At 37.7% G+C, this 19,847-nt stretch overlaps 1 protein-coding gene across 1 annotated transcript in view; it reads right to left on the bottom strand.

The window, feature by feature from the left end:
• Nucleotides 1-19,323, bottom strand: part of bcl2l1 (BCL2 like 1) — a 39,273-nt gene extending 19,950 nt beyond the window's left edge. The window contains 2 exon segments of the mRNA XM_052091291.1: nt 16,442-17,150; nt 19,165-19,323. Coding sequence (XP_051947251.1) covers nt 16,442-17,023 — 582 coding nt within the window. The 5' untranslated portion in view covers nt 17,024-17,150; nt 19,165-19,323.
• Nucleotides 19,324-19,847: the final 524 nt, after the last annotated feature.

Here is a 19,847-nt window from a genome sequence, read left to right as displayed (position 1 = left end):
CTGACTACCACACCTGGAGTCACAAGTTCGAATCCAGGGCATGCCGAATCCAATTGGCCCGGTTGCTAGGGTGGGTAGAGTCACGTTGGGTTAACCTCCTCATGGTCGCAATAATGTAGTTCTCGCTCTCGGTGGGGCACATGGGGAGTTGTGCGTGGATGCCGAAGAGAATAGCTTGAGCCTCCACACGTGCTACGTCTCTGCGGTAACACGCTCAACAAGCCACGTAATATGATGTGCGGACTGACGGTCTCAGGCAACTGAGATTCGGTCTCAGGCAACTGAGACAAATAGGACATACAAAATATAAGGTAATAAACATTTAATGTCGTAATAAACAAGACCACTATAACAGAGGAATCATGTTGTCTGATAACATCGCCAAATTGAACGGCAGTGTTCAGGGGATCAAGCATATGAGACAAGATGATTCTACTGGTAACTAGTAAACATAACACATATTCTGAGTATCTTGTGAATTCATCTGGAGCTCGAAAGTAATGAGCCAATTTGGGTTGCAATACCTTGAGTGTAGCTTACCTCTCGAGAAACAACTCGACAAGTCTAGCGTTTCCATCGAACCGCAAAAATTCCCTCAAAGTCCTCCATCTTGTAAATGCGTTGCTAATGTTCACTCTGGTATAACTCAGTTTTCCGTCTCTGTGTCTTTTCCTCTGCAAAGGTCTACCATGGATGTTCATATTCCCCCAGATAAACAGCTTATTACCTGTAGCCACACCCCAAACTCACGCTATAGGTAGAGTTAGAATGGGATGGGAGGGGCTGAGCAGGCTGCTCAAACTTTAAACAGGGGAGGTAAACCCTTATAGACTTATAGTTGTCAATGAACAATAAAATGCGATAGTAGAATGTATTTTGACATTAAAAATGTAATTAAATCGCAGCCTTTACGGTTTGATAATCGCACCAAGTCATATCATTCACTTTCATTTTATAGAAAAGGGCACCTTGGATCTTCTGCAAAACATCACATTTTATACGAAAGTAAAATGAGGGTGAGTATTTTTATTTTTGGGTGAACTATCTCTTTAACAATATGACTAAAGATGATCACAGATGATACACTGAGCTCATCCACACTTTATCCATGCGACTCCGTGACCATCACCCTCTTTGTTCATGACTGTCACTAATCCACTAATGTGGCCTTTTCCCACCATAATCTGATCTAGGAGTTATATGGGAATGAGGTAAAGATTGAGAAAACTAGAGGAGCTTTACAGAAAAAGGACAGAGGTAAAGCGATGGACAGAATATAAAAGATGGACAGGGGGCATGGATGGAGGATGAATATTGAGAGCGAGAGACAGTTAGAGGGAATTGCTCATGACTTGATTTCCAACTGAAAGCCAGCTCATTCAGAGCAGAGCAGCACAGATGAGAAGCCAGTCTCTACCCCCCTGCTCCTAATCTAGCAGCAGCTCTGCTTCAGACACTCAGACTGAGCTTCCACTCTGAATTAGTTAAACCAGAGTCATTCATGTCAAAATCCCTGCAGTAAGCTCTGGTCTCCAATGACTCGACGACTTCATTTCAAGAGTACAAAAATATGTTTGAGTTTGTACAAGCTGCAACTCAAAACAAAAATATAAGCCCATTTTACACTTTCAAAGGGACAGTTCACAACACAATTATTATTCTGACATCATTTGCTCACCTTCATGTTGCTCAAAACCCATATGATAATTTTCTTTTTAAGCAATAAGGCACGAGAAGCAGAGCTATTTTGTGGATATTGTCAAGTCTTGAAGGGCATTGTTAGGCCTGGAGTGCCTGCAACCCCTTCAGCCGTGACTATATAACACAATATGGCACAGCCTTGAGTTCCTTATTGCTTTTATAAAACAGCTACCACATAAAAAATATTAAGGACAGAAATGTTCATTAAAATGTAATTTGTTTAATGAAAATGATAAAATAAACCTATTTTTACTCCAATGACACACAGTGAATGACGAAATCGAGTCTGTCTCATTTCACCCTTAAACTACTTGTATATTTGTACATTTTGCAATAAACATAAAATATATTGTTTCTGTACTTATAATAAACAGTTTTATATATTCCCATCGTTTTTTATTCAATGACATCATTAGCAATGCATTATAGGAAAATACATTTGTGATGTTGTGATTCTCCTCAGAGCTTGTTGATTTGGTTCATGGCTCACAACACTTTTAAGAAGGATTTTATTAAAAGTCTATGGAAAAAATGAATGGGTAAAATAATTCCGGAACCCAGACAGCTGAAAAAGTGTCCAGGCATGGTTGCACTCTATAGTGTTTCATGGAAGAAATAAAGTCATATGGGTTTAGAACAATATGAGGGTGAATAAAAAAATGACAGAACTTTGTTAACTATCCTTTTAACTATGCCATTGGTCCTCTAAAAAAAAAAAAAAAGGGTCACAGTTTTTGGCAAAACTAATGAATTATTTGTGTTTTAAAATGTTGCTGGCAAAAAAAAGAAACTGTCATAATTCCCTACTTCTGAAAATTAGTCAATAAAGAAAGATGCTTTTTGGTTCTAACACACTACATTGCTATCAAAGATCCAGCTTAGCAGAATTGCAACATCTGTTTAAAGCAATTAAATACCTATTTTAATATTTTAATTTTTATTTAAAAACTGTAAAAAAAAATTAAAAAAAAAAAAAACGCCACATAACAGTAGCTGACACTAGAGATCGACATATATATCGGTTTTGCCGATTAATCGGCACGATAACGATTTCTGGAACTATCGGGTATCGGCAAAAATCCACCCCCCGTTGTGTCCGGAGCTGGAACGGTTGGAAAGGGTGCGCTGTCATTATACAGTATGAGAGCGGCCTCTAGAGGCGAAATAAAAACTATCACTGATGCCTCGTGGTGGTTGTTTTGACACGTGTGACTGCACACGTTGAATGCAGCGGAACACTGCATGGAGCTGAACAATGCAGATTTAAAACACCAACAACTAAAAGGTATGTACACAGTACATGTTGTCATATCAATATAAAAGTAATTGATTTCTTGAATAGATGCTGCATTAGTAAAGAACAGCATATGTTTGCAGACAAGGCTGAGAGGATGCTAACATTAAAGCTAACCTCAAGCGGTTAGAACAATGTGACAAAAAACACGCAAGTCCTACCAAATGTTTATATAAAATGTATTACCATCTATTTGCATAAGTCTATATCCAGTCACGTTGATGCTTTAGCCATCTAAGTTGTATATTTAAAGGTAGTGAGAGATTTGAGAAAAATATCTTCATGCAGTCAAGAGAAACGTATAAACAAATCAGAAACGCATCTGATTTGAAGTAATTTTTTATCCTCACAGTAATACAGATTTTTGTCATTTTTATTAGATAATCATCAAGTGATCGGTGTGTGTGTGACGAGTTTCTTGGAGAATTTAAACGAGCGTAACAGCGCAAAGTACAACCAAAAATATATAAGTGTTAAAAAAATCATAAGACATTGCAATTCACTAGTTTGCTCTAGTTTCACATTAAAACCCCTCACCAGAAGTGAAGTGATCAGCCACTTGAAGACGTGCAATAGCTCTGTGATTCACTAAAGGCTGTGTTTAATAAGTAAATATATAGTATGTACAGTGCCAGCGTGTTAGTGAATGGTGCTGCTCTGTTCGTTCACTCACACACACACACACACACACACACACACACACACACACACACACACACACACACGTATGTCTTTCACGCGTTGTGCAATATGGAGTGCTACTCCTGAATAACATCTCCGATGTAGATGCTCAATATTTCGGTTCACTTATAATATGCATTTAGAAAAGCACTGGAGGTGCATTTGACCATAATTTGAACAAGAAGCAAATTAAACTACTGTAAACTTGACTACAAACAGACACTTACAGGACTTCCTGGAGAGTTTAGAATGTAAATAAAACCATGAGGGTTTAAAAAAAGTGCACAATTTAAATATATTACTGTTGTATTTTAAATTAAAATAATAATCATATAATACTAATAACAACAATTTATTATTATTATTATTATTGTCATCATTAGTATTTGTTTACAATTTATAACAATATTTAAGTGTAATGGGTTCTAAAAAATAACTGTGAATGAAAAGTGGACCGATGTCTTACAACTAAATTGAACAAAATGGAGATCATAATCGTTTAAAGTTCAGATATAAGTTGAACATTTTTAGGAAAAAAAAAAGAAGGGAAGAAAAATAAAAAATAAACACTGGTTTCTTTTCTACTGCTAATTTATACTGGAATTACTGTTAATTTTGCTGCTACATTATCCAGTATACTTGTCAGTAATAAAGTGTTTCTTAATAAGCTATACATTTATATAGAAATAATGTGTAGTTAGAGGTTTGTGTTTCTTTACATATTAAAGAGTACTCCCAATTAGTTCCACACAATAATGTAAAGATATTCTAAACTGATTATGCAAAAAAACAACACTGGTATCGGATCGGTATTGGCCGAAACAGAGATTTCCGGACTCTGAAGAGAAAAGTGGTATCGGTGCATCACTTTATATGTTGTTTTTTCATTTAGTATCAATTTTAAAACTATTGGCTGATTAATCGGTTATCGTCTTGTCTTCCCAACTTAGTTATCGGTCGACCTCTAGTCAGAAATCAGAAAAATGTGCATATTGAATGTCTCAGCTTGCTAAATTCACAAAAAAATATATCAAAGTAAAAAATATAATACATAATCAATGTCGTTTTGGTCTCTGATGGATAGTTAGAGGCACAACACATTCAATAAGTGGAAGGGCGCAGATGACCACTTTACAAGAACTCAAATCACATTTGCTTTTTAAGTCATAATTCTGTCAAATGAACAAGCAGCTTAATGTTATCCACTGCTCTGTGGAATGGTGACAGAGCCACTTAAAAGGTTACAGAATTTTTTTTAGTGGGTATTTAGTCAGTGTTATTGGGGGCTAATTGTTTTGTAGTTTGTTAATGCTGGTTCGATTTTGCTATCCAAAAACTAATTTTGTGTTCATAACTGTACCCTAAGGACCTATTGTGTACCTTTAGAGGAACATTTGTATGTTGTGTTTCTTTGGGGAAAACCTTTGCCTTTTTTTCTCCTTAATGGTACAAATTTGTACCCAAAACTAGGGGACCAACTCAGTGACGGCTTTATACCATAAACGGTACTTTTTTCTGTGAGCGCACAAATGACTACCACACTTGTACAGGCAGAAGTGTTTGTGTAGAGATTATTAATTAGCTATGAGGGGAGCTGCAGCTAAGAAGCTAAATCCACTGGAGTTGAACATCACGCATATACACAAACAAACTGGCAACTTAGCAAGAACATGACAGAAAAACCAACGTAACACAGAGGGAGAGTTTGCTAAAAATAAGGTAGGTGTATCCACTAACACTTAGGTGACAGAAAAACATACGACTTGGCGGCTAACAGACACATTCATGAATGGGCTTTAACCCTCAGATACATTTGTACTAGAGTGAACATTTATTTAAGTCATTTTTAACCATATTTAAGGGTTAAATATGTTACATCCAACCCACCCTGGGTCCATAATGTCCACTTTTGATCCCTAATTATAATTCTATATGACTATATGTCCTCTTTCTAAAAAGTCATTGTTTTTATGACAAATTAAACATGGCTGACTAAAGTGCTGATAAGTGATGACATCCTCTGGGATGGTCGATTATTTCTCTTGATATTGTAATGGTGATTAATTTTGATTAATATAATTTAGATTCAAATACTTATTTTGGGTGGATCAACTCCATGCTATGTTCTTTATATTGGCTATACCTCCAAAACCAGCTGAGAACGGTGTTCCAGACTTTTTTATTTTTTTTATAAGTAAATGAAAACTAGTTTACAACCTCTCAAATTAACATTGGTACTCTTTGAAGCATAAGGAACACATTTTGAATTAATTCTTCAAAAGGCTACAATGCTCAGCCACTGCAAAAACACACGTTAAAAGAGAAAATAAAAATATTGACGCAACACGAGTAGACCTACATTAACATAATTGACCCTTCACTAAGCCGCCCTTGGTTACAGTTGCACGCTCTGACAAGCTTTGCAGAACTTTCCATATGAAATGACTGGGAGATTGCCATGAACGGGGAGTTTTTGGCAAAATATTCTCCTTAACTGAATTGATCAAATTATTAGGTGGGCTAGAATGAAGAGTGACATTTTAAAGCATATTTATCTGAAACTGTTAAAATTACACAATAATTTGATTAAAAATGTAGAGACTGAATCAGAATTGAGTCCAACGACTACCACGGTCACTTAAAAAAAGAAAAAAAAAGTGTAATGTGATTGTGATTACACACCTGATAACAGTGTAAGAGAACAGAGCTGCTTATAACACACTCACTATGATGCTGTGAACTATTTATTTATTTACTATTGTCTTAACCAAGACCTGAATCAATACAGCACATAAATGAATTAACTTTCAGTTATTAGATTTATTTTAGCTTGGAGCAAATGCAAATATCCTTGCTGATGTTATACATGTTCATTTTGGAATGAGGGAGGAGAAATGGTGGACCGCAACAGTTGCGAAGAAAGGATTGGCCGGAAAAGCTTTCAAGGCAGGGCTTAGCTAAGTGTCAATAGACACTTTTTATGATTAATTTACATTGGGAGCTGTAACAGTTATCTCTATTATTTACTCTGGAAATATGTGCCATTATAATATTGTAATGAAGGCATTTGTAACTCTCAAAATAAATAATTTAAAAAAATATTATAATCTTGTTTTAAAGCGAAAAAATATATTTGTTTTGTATTCCTTTGTAATGTAATAATTCATACATGAGAGGGTTAAATGTGCATGTGAGGGAAATGTGTGTGTGTGTGTGTATATATATATATTTTTTTTTTCTGCTGTTAGCTACATGGATCAAACCAGACATATCAGTGAAAAGATAAGCATTCTCTCATCTCTCCCCCTGCTCAATCCTTTCATCCCTCTATTTCTCTAATTTTTGGAATACTCTGTATCCCCCCCATGACCCTGACAGAATGGATCAGTCCGACCTTCCTCGAAGGTGAGGCCAAAGCCCCCCTTTCTCTGCCCCTGCCTATGATATAAGAGGAATGCATTGCCATAGCGTTAGTCCATCTCTCCCCCACTCCTTCGGTCACTCTCGCTGGTGACAAGGCTAGTGGAAGAGACCGAATCACACCATCTGTTTACTGCCATTTTCACTCAGTCAGCCACACACAAACACCAAACGCACACACATGTAAAAGCATCATGTATGCATAATGCACTGTCCAAAAATTAAGCTACCTTTAGAAACAGAAGAAAACAGATATGTTTGAAATAGCATACTACCATACTACTTTTACTATTGTTGCAGTATATAGTATTTATAAGCTGCTCAGTCTGCACATTTTCTGTATGCATAAAACACCCGGATGACCCACTACATTTACCAAAATTACCAGACATAGCTTAGATTTTTCGAACATCATCTTTTTTTTTTTACTCATTATTTCATCGGATTGCCAAAAGTAAGCATTTTCAAAATAAGGACAACCATGAAAACTATGCATTTTAATTTCCAAGTTGCTAACTTGACCTCACTTGCTAAATTAAACATGCAAAATGATGAGGTCATGTGACAAATGTAATGAAATTACATTGTTTATTGTGGAATGGACCCCTTTCGCAGACTGTGACAGCTTTTCTACCTTATTTAGCAGTGTAAATCTAGCCAAATGTATTATATTTATATTGTATCAATGTAATTATTTAATGTTAATTTATAACATTATACTTTGTATTATATTACCCTGGAATAAATTTTAAAAAAATCTAGTTACCAAAGCTGCAACGATGTTTCTAGGCAGCTGAGGGAGTGACAGTAAAGGCATTTTTCTCTCGTCTGATTGCCTTAAATCTACTGTTCTGTTTCCTAATTTTCCTCTTATGGAAAGTCATTCTGTGTTCCAAATTTGGAAATGTGAAAAGGGTCCATAATGTCTACTGTCTCACTAATAAAATAAGCATATACTCTGTATTATTCAATAAGTAGTAAACTTGAATTCTATTTCGGAACTTAGAAAACATCTCAAATCGTTTAGATCTGGCATCTCATCTGTTATGAGGTCAGAAGTCAGGAGTGAAACATGACCTTGAGAATAGTAATGAGGGAGCATGTGCAGTGCCAACATGTAAACATTGAGCTAAATGCCTGGTGTATAACTGTAAAGGTGATTGTTTGGTTTATTTTCCTGTGTGTGTGTGTGTGTGTGTGTGTGTGTGTGTGTGTGTGTGTGTGTGTGTGTGTGTGTGTGTGTGTTTGCAGAAGTCAGAGAGACACATTTTGTGTTTGACAGAATCACATCTGTATCACGGTCTCCATCACTGCTGTCAGTGTGTGTTTACAGCCAAGTGCCTTACCTGGACACTGCACACTGTATGTATGTATGTATGTATGTGTGTGTGCAACAGCACCTCCTTTGTTTAAGGTAATCACACGCCCATATAATCACATAACCGAGAATGCATCTGCAAACATGCACAAAATATAACAATTATACACATTGCTTTTTACAGAGATAGTTCACCCAAAAATTCACTTACTCACCATCATGTTGCTTCCAAACCTGTGACATTCTTTCTTCCATGGAACACAAACGGAGATGTTACGCAGAATGAATGAGGCTCAGTCACCATTCACTATCATTGTTAGGAAAAAATATGCAGTGAAAGTGAATGGTGACTGAGGCTAATATTCCTTTCTAACACATCTCCTACATAAGAGAGAAAGTCATACTGGTTTGGAACAACATGAGCTTGAGTAAATAATGACAGAATTTTAACTGCCAGAATTTCAATGTGACACACACACACACACAAATTTGCGATGCTCATGTACATTGGTGATCCAAACCCAGACACAATTGACCAGGAGCACAAAGGCAGACGTATAGTCATGCGACACACAAACAGTAGCACAGTCGCAGTGAGGGGTGGTGCTAATGTATTGGAGCTTGACGAATGACTGCGGGAGGTGTTGTGAAGAGGCGCATCACAAACACATCTGCCCAGCATGCATTTCCATCACGTCTAACAAATCGATAAAGAGACAGATGACTAGTAAGTTGAAGGGATGATGGATGGATACATGAACTGAGAACGAACGACACAGAATGAAGAGGTGAATGGGGACACATACAGTAGTGATGCAAGCATGTTGTTGCATGTCTGATCTGCAACACGTCCACCCACGTGAGGCTGAAAGGCGGGGGAGAACAACCAAAAGAATGAACAGAAAATGGAAATAAAAGGAAGGACACAATGAAAAGATGGAGGCAGGGAAATGAGGAAGAGAAAGTAAAAGTAATGGAGGATGGGGAGTTGGAGGGGGGGTCCCCCATGAGTATTCCTTGTGCAAACATGATAGACAATGGGATGATGGTGTCTGTGTACACATACTGTATACATGTGTTTACATATGCATGTGTATACGTTTGATGAAACTCAAGAATAATAGCCATACTTCATACAAAGACTCCTGTTGTGGTGGCAGTGATTAAAATGTGATAAAAGGCAGGTCTTTGTTTATCGGTACGCATGAGTGCATCACTGCCGTGTGTTTAAGTATATGATCTGTGAGTTTGAATAATTATTCATTGCAAGTCACTTTTCCAGTTAGCAGAAACAGGGTCGATGGTAAAGAAATCTGGCTGGACACATTGCTAATGAGGGTTTCTTAAGGGGAGTACTGCAAGACACACACACACACACTATAAAGATGTAATGAACAAAGCAGGTGTAATCAGAGTGAAAAGTAGAGTCTCTTCCCCCCCACATCCCCCTCTGTATCGTTATTTTGCCCTCCCTCTAGTTATTGCTCCCAAACTCTCATTGACTGACAATAATTTAGCCTATCTGAACAAAGGCTGTTAGCCAGAGCGCATTCACATATAATTCAACTCTAATTGGTAATATCCCCAACCCCTCAGGCTCTGAACTCCTCCAGTCTAGTGCAATGACAAATAGGTTGACCAATATTTGATTTTGCCAATACCGATCATAGGGTGTTGGAAGAAAGCTGATAATTGTAACATTTTTACAATTTATATATTTTACAAGTTTGGAATAATGTACAGATTTTGCACTTGGTACTTTTATAGAAATTGGTACTTTTATTCACTGAAGTGGCATTCAACTGATTATTACTAACTGACATTAATAATGTGAAAAATGAGACAATTTGAAAAAATTCAAATCAAAGAGTTCTCATCAAAAAATCCTCCATGTGCAGCAATGACAGCTTTGCAAATCCTTGGCATTCTAGCTGTCAGTTTGTCCAGATACTCAGGTGACATTTCACCCCACACTTCCTGTTGCGCTTGCCATAGATGTGACTTTTCACACAGCTTACAGTCTAGCTGATCCCACAAAAGCTCAATGGGATTAAGATCCATAACACTCTTCCAATTATCTGTTGTCCAATGTCTGTTTCTTTACCCACTCTAAACTTTTCTTTTTGTTTTTCTGTTTCAAAAGTGGCTTTTTCTTTGCAATTCTTCCCATAAGGCTGCACCCCTGAGTCTTCTCTTTACTGTTGTACATAAAACTGTTGTTGAGCGGGTAGAATTCAATGAAGCTGTCAGCTGAGGACATGTGAGGCGTCTATTACTCATACTAGAGACTCTGATGTACTTATCCTCTTGTTTAGTTGTACATCTGGTCTTCTACATCTCTTTCTGTCCTTATAAGAGCCAGTTGTCCTTCGTCTTTGAAGACTGTTGTGTACACCTTTGTATGAAATCTTCAGTTTTTTTTGGCAATTTCAAGCATTGCATAGCCTTCATTCCTCATAACAATGATTGACTGACGAGTTTCTAGACAAAGCGGTTTATTTTTTGCCATTATTGACCTTAAGACATGCCAGTCTATTGCATAATGCGGCAACTCAAAAACAAACACAAAGACAATGTTAATCTTCATTTAATGAACCAAATAGCGTTCAACTGTGTTTGATATAAATGGCAAGTGATTTTCTATTACCAAATTAGCATGATTACTCAAGGATAAGTTGTTGGTAGTGATGGCTGCTGGAAATGGGGCCTGTCTAGATTTAATAAAGAATGACTTTTTTCCAAATAGTGATGATGCTGTTTTTTTACATCAGTAATGTCCTGACTATACTTTGTGATCAGTTGAATGCCACAAGTTTCTTCCAAAACAGCAAATTCTGTACATTATTCCAAACTTTTGGCTGCCAAAAAAACATTTTCTTTGTCTTTCCTAACTGTGACAGGATGGCGCAGACTAGTCCACATTCAATGAAATGTCAAGATACAATTTAATGTGTGATAAAAATTCCAATAATAGCCAGAAAAAAAGAAAAGAAAAAGATTTGGTTCATAACGTGGGACTTTTGATTAGAAACAACAAAATGGAGAAATATACTTATTTTGAAATGTCTGTGCACCTATAAGCTCACACAAACAGATATTGAAAAAAACATCACAAGCAGCCTCAAGAATGGACACAGAATATCTGTATAACACTTTTCCTTGAGCAGAATATTGCACTACAGATCGCTAAATTTGATCAAAGTGGAAAGCGAGACGTGCATGGTTGCCAGATTGCACAAATTAAGTATAACATTAGGTGGAATATTTCCAATTTGCGCAAGTATAAATCTCAAACTGGGGGTGTTGCATATCTTATCTGGCAACCCTGAGCATGTTAAACACTTGTAGAGATGCGTTATGTCCCAATGCAAGTTACCTGAAATATCAAATAAAATAAAATAAAACGCTTTTACGATAAATGAGCCGCGGGCCACATTAAACCATGTGGAGGGCCTGATCCAGCACACAGGCCGTATGTTGCCCATGTCAGCTTTAGCCGTTTGCGAGATTATGATTAAATCTGCCACGGCAGTCCTAAATAAAAGATCACTTCAGCTAAAATGATGGAATTGGCAAAATTTTATCAAAGAGGTTACACACACCTTATGCAGGATTAAATCCTACCCCGAGTATACTTTAAAGGTAGTTTTCCCTCTGGGGTTTACTTTTTAACAAACAAGTTATGTTTACATACATTCCTGCAACATGTGGAAAGCATTTACTCTAAATAATTGTATATAAATTCATATATTGTAATAATATTTGTAGCTATATCGCCCAGTCCTAGTCTCAAAACCATCTGAGTGAACAAGCATGAGGAAACAGACCTGGGCGTGACTGCACCTCTGGGCATGATTACTGTATCAGAGCCCATCTCCCCTGAGGAGAAGGGAGAGATTCAGTGATAACACAACCAGACGTGCAGGTACAGCAATACATCTGCATCAAACAGCTGCCAACGAATTTCACTGCATCACTATGTACGTAGGCAAAGAGAATGAGAATGAAGTGTGGTTGAAAAAGGTGCTTGTAAGTGGGAGGGGAAAAATATGCACACGCATAAAAATCCTGAATATGAGAATGCGAGAAGTGAGTGTGAGGGAAGAAACGGGCCATAGCTCTCCCCACAGCAAAGGGTACATCCCTGCACAAAGTACAATGCAGTTTTGTGTCAGTGGCTTTTCAAGGGATAGTTAAACAAAAAAGGACATTTCTGTCATCATTTACTCACCCTCATATAATTCCAAATCCATATGATGGCCTTTTTCTCATTAGGCAGCATGACAGACTCAATCACCTTTCACTTTTATCATAAGTAAAGAAGATGCAATGAAAGCGAATGTTGACTGAGATTTCAGTGTTCCATGGAAAAAAGAAAGTCAGGTTTGGAAAGAAAATATGGGGAAGTAAAGGATGACAGAAATAATTTTTGTGTGAACTGTCCCTTTAAATATCCCCATCTCGCTACAAAGCAGAAAATAAAATGAGTAGTGTGTGAACCCCCCTGCTACCGAAATGCTTTGATGCAAGGAAAATTCTCACTAGAGAGACTGCATCCAATTTGACCGTGAAATCGAGCATGTACGTGCGTATGCATACCCCCTGCTGCTCCGGTTCACAGATCAACTACAGTGGCCTGTTTGAAACAGAGCATCCTCTTGCTAGCCAACCACTGGTGAAGTTTGGCTGGCAGATGATAACTGATGTTGAACACGAGTGAGATGAACAGGCTTGAGTGGGTGTCTGCAGATAGGCAGGCGGCCTACATTCATTGTGAGCATGTAACACATGCGTGTCTGGTTTTTGTATGTCAGATGTGCAAACCTCATTTTCCTTCCCCATTGAGGAAGTGACATCAATTGCTCCTGCAGTTTCTGCTCAAGATGAACCAAAATTGCAGCTGAGTGCAAAACCTCAGGATGTGACTTCATTCATTATTAGTTAATGTCATAAATGGGGCCAATCTATAAATGCTAAAATAAACGGTTTCAAAAGTATAGCTAGAAGATGATTTAAGTGTGAAAAAAGAATCTTACTGATCTTTTCTGTGTAAAGCTATATAAAAAAAACATGAATACAGGGTTTCGTTGTCATGAAAACAAAGTTGTATAATTTTACACAGATAAGGTTTGTAAGCTATTTAAATCAAACTAAATTCAAGTTAACTTTTTAACATTTATATCTTGTATTTTAGCATTTATGGATTGGCCACATTCACTTCTTTTGTAAGTACTTTAATATAACAGCACCTTTTGCTTATATATAGATAAATTTGCACCGAAGAATATGGTTTAAAGAACAGCCTCCAGTTTATGTCCACAAAAGGAGATATGAGAAGTGCTTTCTTTTCCGTTTAAAAAGTCTATTCATTTTGGTATGCTTACTATGCATGATTATATGATGAGATGCATTTTATTATTTGCTTATGTCACTATTATTCCATGCCATCTGTGACCCAATCAGAACAGATATGGGACCCATTTTTGGGTCCTTACCAACCAGTTGAGAACCACTGATCTAGTCAGTTCAGTGAATGATATTTAAACACTCACATGTGATGAAAATTTGAGGTTAATTAAGGACTTCATGCTGTGTGCTGTAATGTTCTCATTCCAGAGATCACATGACTTCAAGATGCATATATAGATTAAGAAATGTGTTGACTTTTGCTTTCAGCAATGTTCAGGAATCCTTGTGCAATGAAGAAATCACAAGATACCAGAAAGGAATGACAAGGGTAAAAAAATTATGCACTATAGTATACAAAACAAAGATGTGTTTAAGTGTTTTCAATCTGCAAATGAGAAGACACCCGCCTGTTCTCTGTACTTTCCAAAGAACAAGCTGTATTAAAAATGACCTTTATAATTAGACAATGATTTCCATATCTCACCCTCACTGCCCACCTAATCAGATCCCAGTCTCTGACCACAAAGAGAAAGAGCTGACTTGGCCAGGACACCTCCATTACCTTCCACCCATCCAGCACATAAAGCATAGGACCAGCACTAGTGTTGTAACAGTACCAAAATTTCAGTAGTCAGTACCGATACCAGTGAAATTTCACGGTTCTCGACACCAATTTCGATGCCACAGCAAAATTATGCTAATATTATAATGTGCTATCGAACACACCAGTTTAGTTATTTTTTATCATTTAATAATTATTGTAATAATTATAGTTTATTATTATTTTCCAGAACATTTTTTTAAGTTTTATTTAATTTCATCATCAAAATGGTGTCTAATCAATACATTTAAACTTTTAACAAGTGAAAATAGAAATGTACAACATGTCTTTTTTTTGCCAAACTTCTATTCAACAGCTGTCTTGCTTGTGATATTTTGATTCATTATTATTATTACAGTGAATATTACATTTTACTATACAGTTGTAATATATTTGTCTTCAATTTCAGGCATCTAGATTTTATTTTGAATCGTGCTTTTATAATGACTTGTGTTTTTTGCAGAATGCTTCACTTTTATGGATAAACTGTTAACGACACGGCCCAGTGTGATCATTGAAGACTTTTAAGTCACATCTGAAATCTCACTGGCCTTTGTGTCTGACAAATGTAATGCAGGATACAGTTTTAGAGTGTTTGTATTTTAGATTACTGGTGTTTGTGTATGTGGTCATTTTGAAATGTTATTATTGTGAAGCACTTTGGTCAACTCTGTTGTTTTAAATGCAATATAAATAAAGATGTGCTGAGATTAAAGCACAAACGCTGTATTTTTAATTATATAAATATATAGTTTACATGTGCTGTGTGGTTCACAGTGGATTAGTGCTCTGCTGTGTCATCTCATACAACAGGAGTTATTCTCAATGTCTGTGGAGTTTCTAGTGGATGAGTGGTCAGATTTAAAGTACGCAGCTCTTCCACAGTAAGATTGCAGCTTTTAGCGGTTCGCTTAATCACACTAGGACATGTCATGATTTGAATTTGATTAATTGTCCATTTCAGCGTACAAGGAGTAACAGCATGCATTCAAAATAAGCATGTGAGCATTTTAAAGCTGTTGTGTGCCAGTCATACTGCTCGCTGGTACAGGATAGAGTTGGTGCTCTGTACTACTGGTACTGCAGAAACACTGGTATCATTACATCTTTTTTTATTTTAGTATCGACTTAGTGCCGAAGTAACGGTACTTTTGACAACACCAATCAGCACAAAAGGTTTTTTTCATGACTTTGCTCTTGCTTGCCTTTCATCTACTGGACAGCTGACCAAGGGGAAAAAAACTAATGGAAAGCAAAGGTGAATACTATAAAAGACAATGGATAAAAGGAAAACAATGAACAAACGGTGAATGCCCCTCCTTTCCCAACCATTTGTGCTCATCTCCAACACACTCTGTGCTCTGCAGAGTTTCGATTTGGAATAAAGACTGTGGAGATCAATAATCAGCTGACCAACGGATCTTGCTCTGCTATCTTATCTCCCATTCCTTTCCCCTCCACAGAGTTAGAGCATCCCCACCCAGGCCCCAGAGAAGACAGGCGCTAAAAACAGCCGTTGTCTGGACCCAAGGGAGCCAGCAGATCTGGCAACACACACACACACTCGCAAAAGACCTTAATCAATAACATCCACTTAGATTTTTTTGCTCTGGACTGTAACACCCTGTAACAGCCGATGCTGATATCCAGAGAGTAGCCGATAGGCTGATATATAGCACTATATTTACTCAATTTCACACTAAACTTTAACTTTGTAAAAAATATTGAATAATTATTGAATAGATAATTGAGACCAGGAGCCGTATTTCAGCAACATGCTACTCTAAAATCCCATCTTAACTGCTAGTAACTATTGCGATTTTATTTTTATTTAGCATCTAGAAATGTTCTATTTAACTTGTCACACATTAACGTAAGAATTAAGATAGGGTGTTTCTGTAATACTGCCTTGCAGCAAGATTGGATATACAATTTGCTTCATCAGTGATCACACTGAAGAAAAAGCTGTGTATTTTTTAACAGTATAGACAAGAAGTCTAAGTAACTTTCCACTTACCCATCCACCTTGGCTCTGGATCCAGGGCTGAATGTGGTTGTCTAGGTAGACGGTCATCCATTCTGCAATGCGCCCCACTAGTGGGCTCATCTCCTTCTCTACACACTCGACACACAGAGCCCCTCCGAAGGCAAACAGACCCACGATGCGGCCCCAGTTGACACCATCTCGGAACACCTCATCCATAACGCTCTCGAAGCTCTGGTACGCAGTTGCAGGTGTGATGTGGAGCTGTGAGGAGAGATCACTGAAAGCTTGGGAAAAACGCAGCTCAAACTCTTTGGCAGAATCACGGAGTGCATCCTTCACCGCGTCCAAACCCCCAGTCCCATTTAGCTGAGGCTGGGGGGATGAAGTAGGGGATCTTGGTTGGATCCCAGTGGAATTAGCACTCGTTCCATTTAGGGAGCCATTAATGAGGGTCGTCGTTCCTGCCGCCCCCTCGCCATTCTCTTCAGCTGCCTGCCCCCCATCAGTTCGATTTGTGTCTTCTGTAAGTCCAATGTGGTTGCAGGGGTAGTTCCTCTGTGAGAGTTTATATTTGATAAAAGATACCACCAGTTCTCTGTTATAGTAAGACATAATTCACGTTGTTGCTCTCCGATGTCTGGTTATTACTTCTACTTGCTTGTTCTCAGAACACAGTGCACACCCATGAGTCCTTCTCTGGCTTCTGCCGATGCTCAGGGATGGTGCAATGGCTCATGCCCTGTAGTAAGACAACAGTGCAATGAATTGATCTGTAAATACGCAATCGTTTTCACAAACAAGTAGAGGAGGGGGTCAGGGTTAAACTTTGGAAAAAGGTTAAGGGGCACTACAAATAAACAGATTTTCTACCCTCTAAAACCCTTCTTACTTAATTGAGTGGCTTGATCAAAGGAACAGATGGTAGCCTCTCATCACCTGCCTACTACACACACAAAAATTGACATTTTCCTCTCTTCAAGACAAGGCAAAATGTACACTGACCTTGACATGAGTGCATTTTAAACAGCAGGAAACATGAACAGCCAGGGTGGCTAGAATTATGATTTGAACAAATCTGTGTTTAATGGACTGTAATTGTGGTGGCAGAAGAACCAGAAAAAAGTCACAGCATTCTTCGTTATCAATGTCTGATTCACAGCATTATTCGTTATCAATGTCTTTAAATCATTCTGATAACTTGTGCATTGCCTATTTACTCCATAATATATTTGTATAATTTCTATACTAACAGATACAACATATAAAAAACAACGCATTAATTTATAGTTAAATACATTTGTTATTATATCTAATCTACAAAGCACAGTTTTACGATCATAATGAAGATAAATCATAGATATGGGAGCACTTTATTAGGAACACCTGTACACCTACTTATTTATCTAATCAGCCAATCATGTGGCATGCATAAAATCATGCAGATACTGGTCAGGAGCTTCCGTTAATGTTCATATCAGCCATCAGAATGGGGAAAAAAAATTATATCAGTGATTTTGTCAATGGCATGATTGTTGGTGCCAGATGGGCTGGTTTCAGTATTTCTGTAACTGCTGATCTCCTGAGATTTTCACGCACAACAGTCTCAACAGTTTACTCAGAATGGGGCCAAAAACATCCAGTGAGCAGCAGTTCTGTGGACAAAAATGCCTTGTTGATGTGAGAGGTCAACGGAGAATGCCCAGACTGGTTCGAGCTGACAGAAAGTCTACGGTAACTCCGATAACCACTCTGTAAATTTGTACATCGAACTTTGAGGCTGATGAGTTATTAACAGCATAAGACTACATCGGGCACTTTATTAAGACCATAGTGTTACTAATAAAGCACTCAGTGATTGTCTCTATCTAGATATAATGTATATACTGAGACACAAACGGAATTTTAATTAGAAACATTTATATTTAAATATTCATGTATGATTCATTATTAAATTAAATAGATTAAATGCGTAACAAAAAAAATTTTTTTGCCACTCTCTCTTTTTACTACATCGTCAGCGCAGGTCTTTTATCTGATCGCTCGTGGCATCGCGCAGGGGACACGCAAGCTCTCAGGAATCAACCAGACACGTGCTGACAACAACGGAGCACAGGGCAAAACACATGGCCAATTCAATACAGCTCGGTGTGTGGCGTGGCGAGCTGGGGGTTCAGAAAAATGATAAATAATCGACATTTAATATCGAGTATTTTAAATTACGATTTCAGTGTACTTAAACAAGAATGACACATTTTCGAGTCCATATATATATAAACTATCATTGTCTAAATTATGAAGAACAGATTTATTTAACATATTACATTATGTAATAACACTTTCTGACGTCGCTGGCTTGATCGGCGACAAAACTTCGCGTGAATTAATGAAAATGATCGAGCCATACGTGCTGTGTTTACAAACACAGTGCCAACTCAGAAAGCACAAACACGTTCCCACATACAGCACAGATGCAACCGCAAGGGTGAAGGAATGCCTCCCAGACAGCTTTTCAGTGTATTTATATGAAGAAACTATTAAAAAACATTTAACACACCATAGAGAGCTTTTATAGCTCTATATAGTGTCTGGTACATATATTTGCACTTAGCAACAAAGCTTTTCTCAACCAAGTTAGAAATTGACCAAAACAAAAATCGATCGAAAGCTAATCTCTACTTTATCTTACTTGATCGTGTTTGATAACAGTGTTTACCATTATGACAACACTTCGATTAAAAGAGCATTCTGCTTACCATAACACAACATTGTAGATCAAGTCAACCAAGAATCAGCTCTTAGTGTGCGCGTGAACTGAAAACAGTGCAAAGGTTAAGCGACAAAATCAATAGACACCGCGGTGGATCACAAGTAATAATGTTTGTGAGGAAAAAAGTGACTGGGCTAGAAATTTATCTTTTAAACAGACCTCCCCTGCCCTGTGATAGGATATAACCACACGCATATGGCAATAACGCCTTCACTGCCTACCAAGGCCATTACGTAATAAAAGTAGCCTAAGCTTGAATCTTTCTGTAAGGGCCCATCACAGAGGCCGAGCGGAAACAACCAGTCAGTTCTGTATGGAAAGCAGACACATCATCACATTCAGAGTAAAGTGATCTCCGACAATCATTTGCTTATTTCTGCAAGCAACGCCGTCACAGGAACCGCCAATACTAGTAAGAGAGAAAAATAATTGCAAGCCCTATGTAATTTATGTGTCTTGCTGGCCAAGAATACATTTCCTGTAAAAATCCAAGCCAACAACGTCAGTCTTTCCCCCTTCGGCTAGCTAGCCGTGTAAGCTAGCGTCATGGAAGATGGACTGGCTGTTCAGGGAACGACTAAATCATTTGAAGCGAGTTAAAAGATAAAACCCCGCCTCACACTCCAATACTTACTCGGATAATTGAAAATACAAAGTCCTGTTTTCCCT

The sequence above is a fragment of the Xyrauchen texanus genome, chromosome 25, assembly GCF_025860055.1.
Source record: "Xyrauchen texanus isolate HMW12.3.18 chromosome 25, RBS_HiC_50CHRs, whole genome shotgun sequence".
Taxonomy (NCBI): Eukaryota; Metazoa; Chordata; class Actinopteri; order Cypriniformes; family Catostomidae; genus Xyrauchen; species Xyrauchen texanus.
This window is presented reverse-complemented; position numbering and strand designations above follow the sequence as displayed.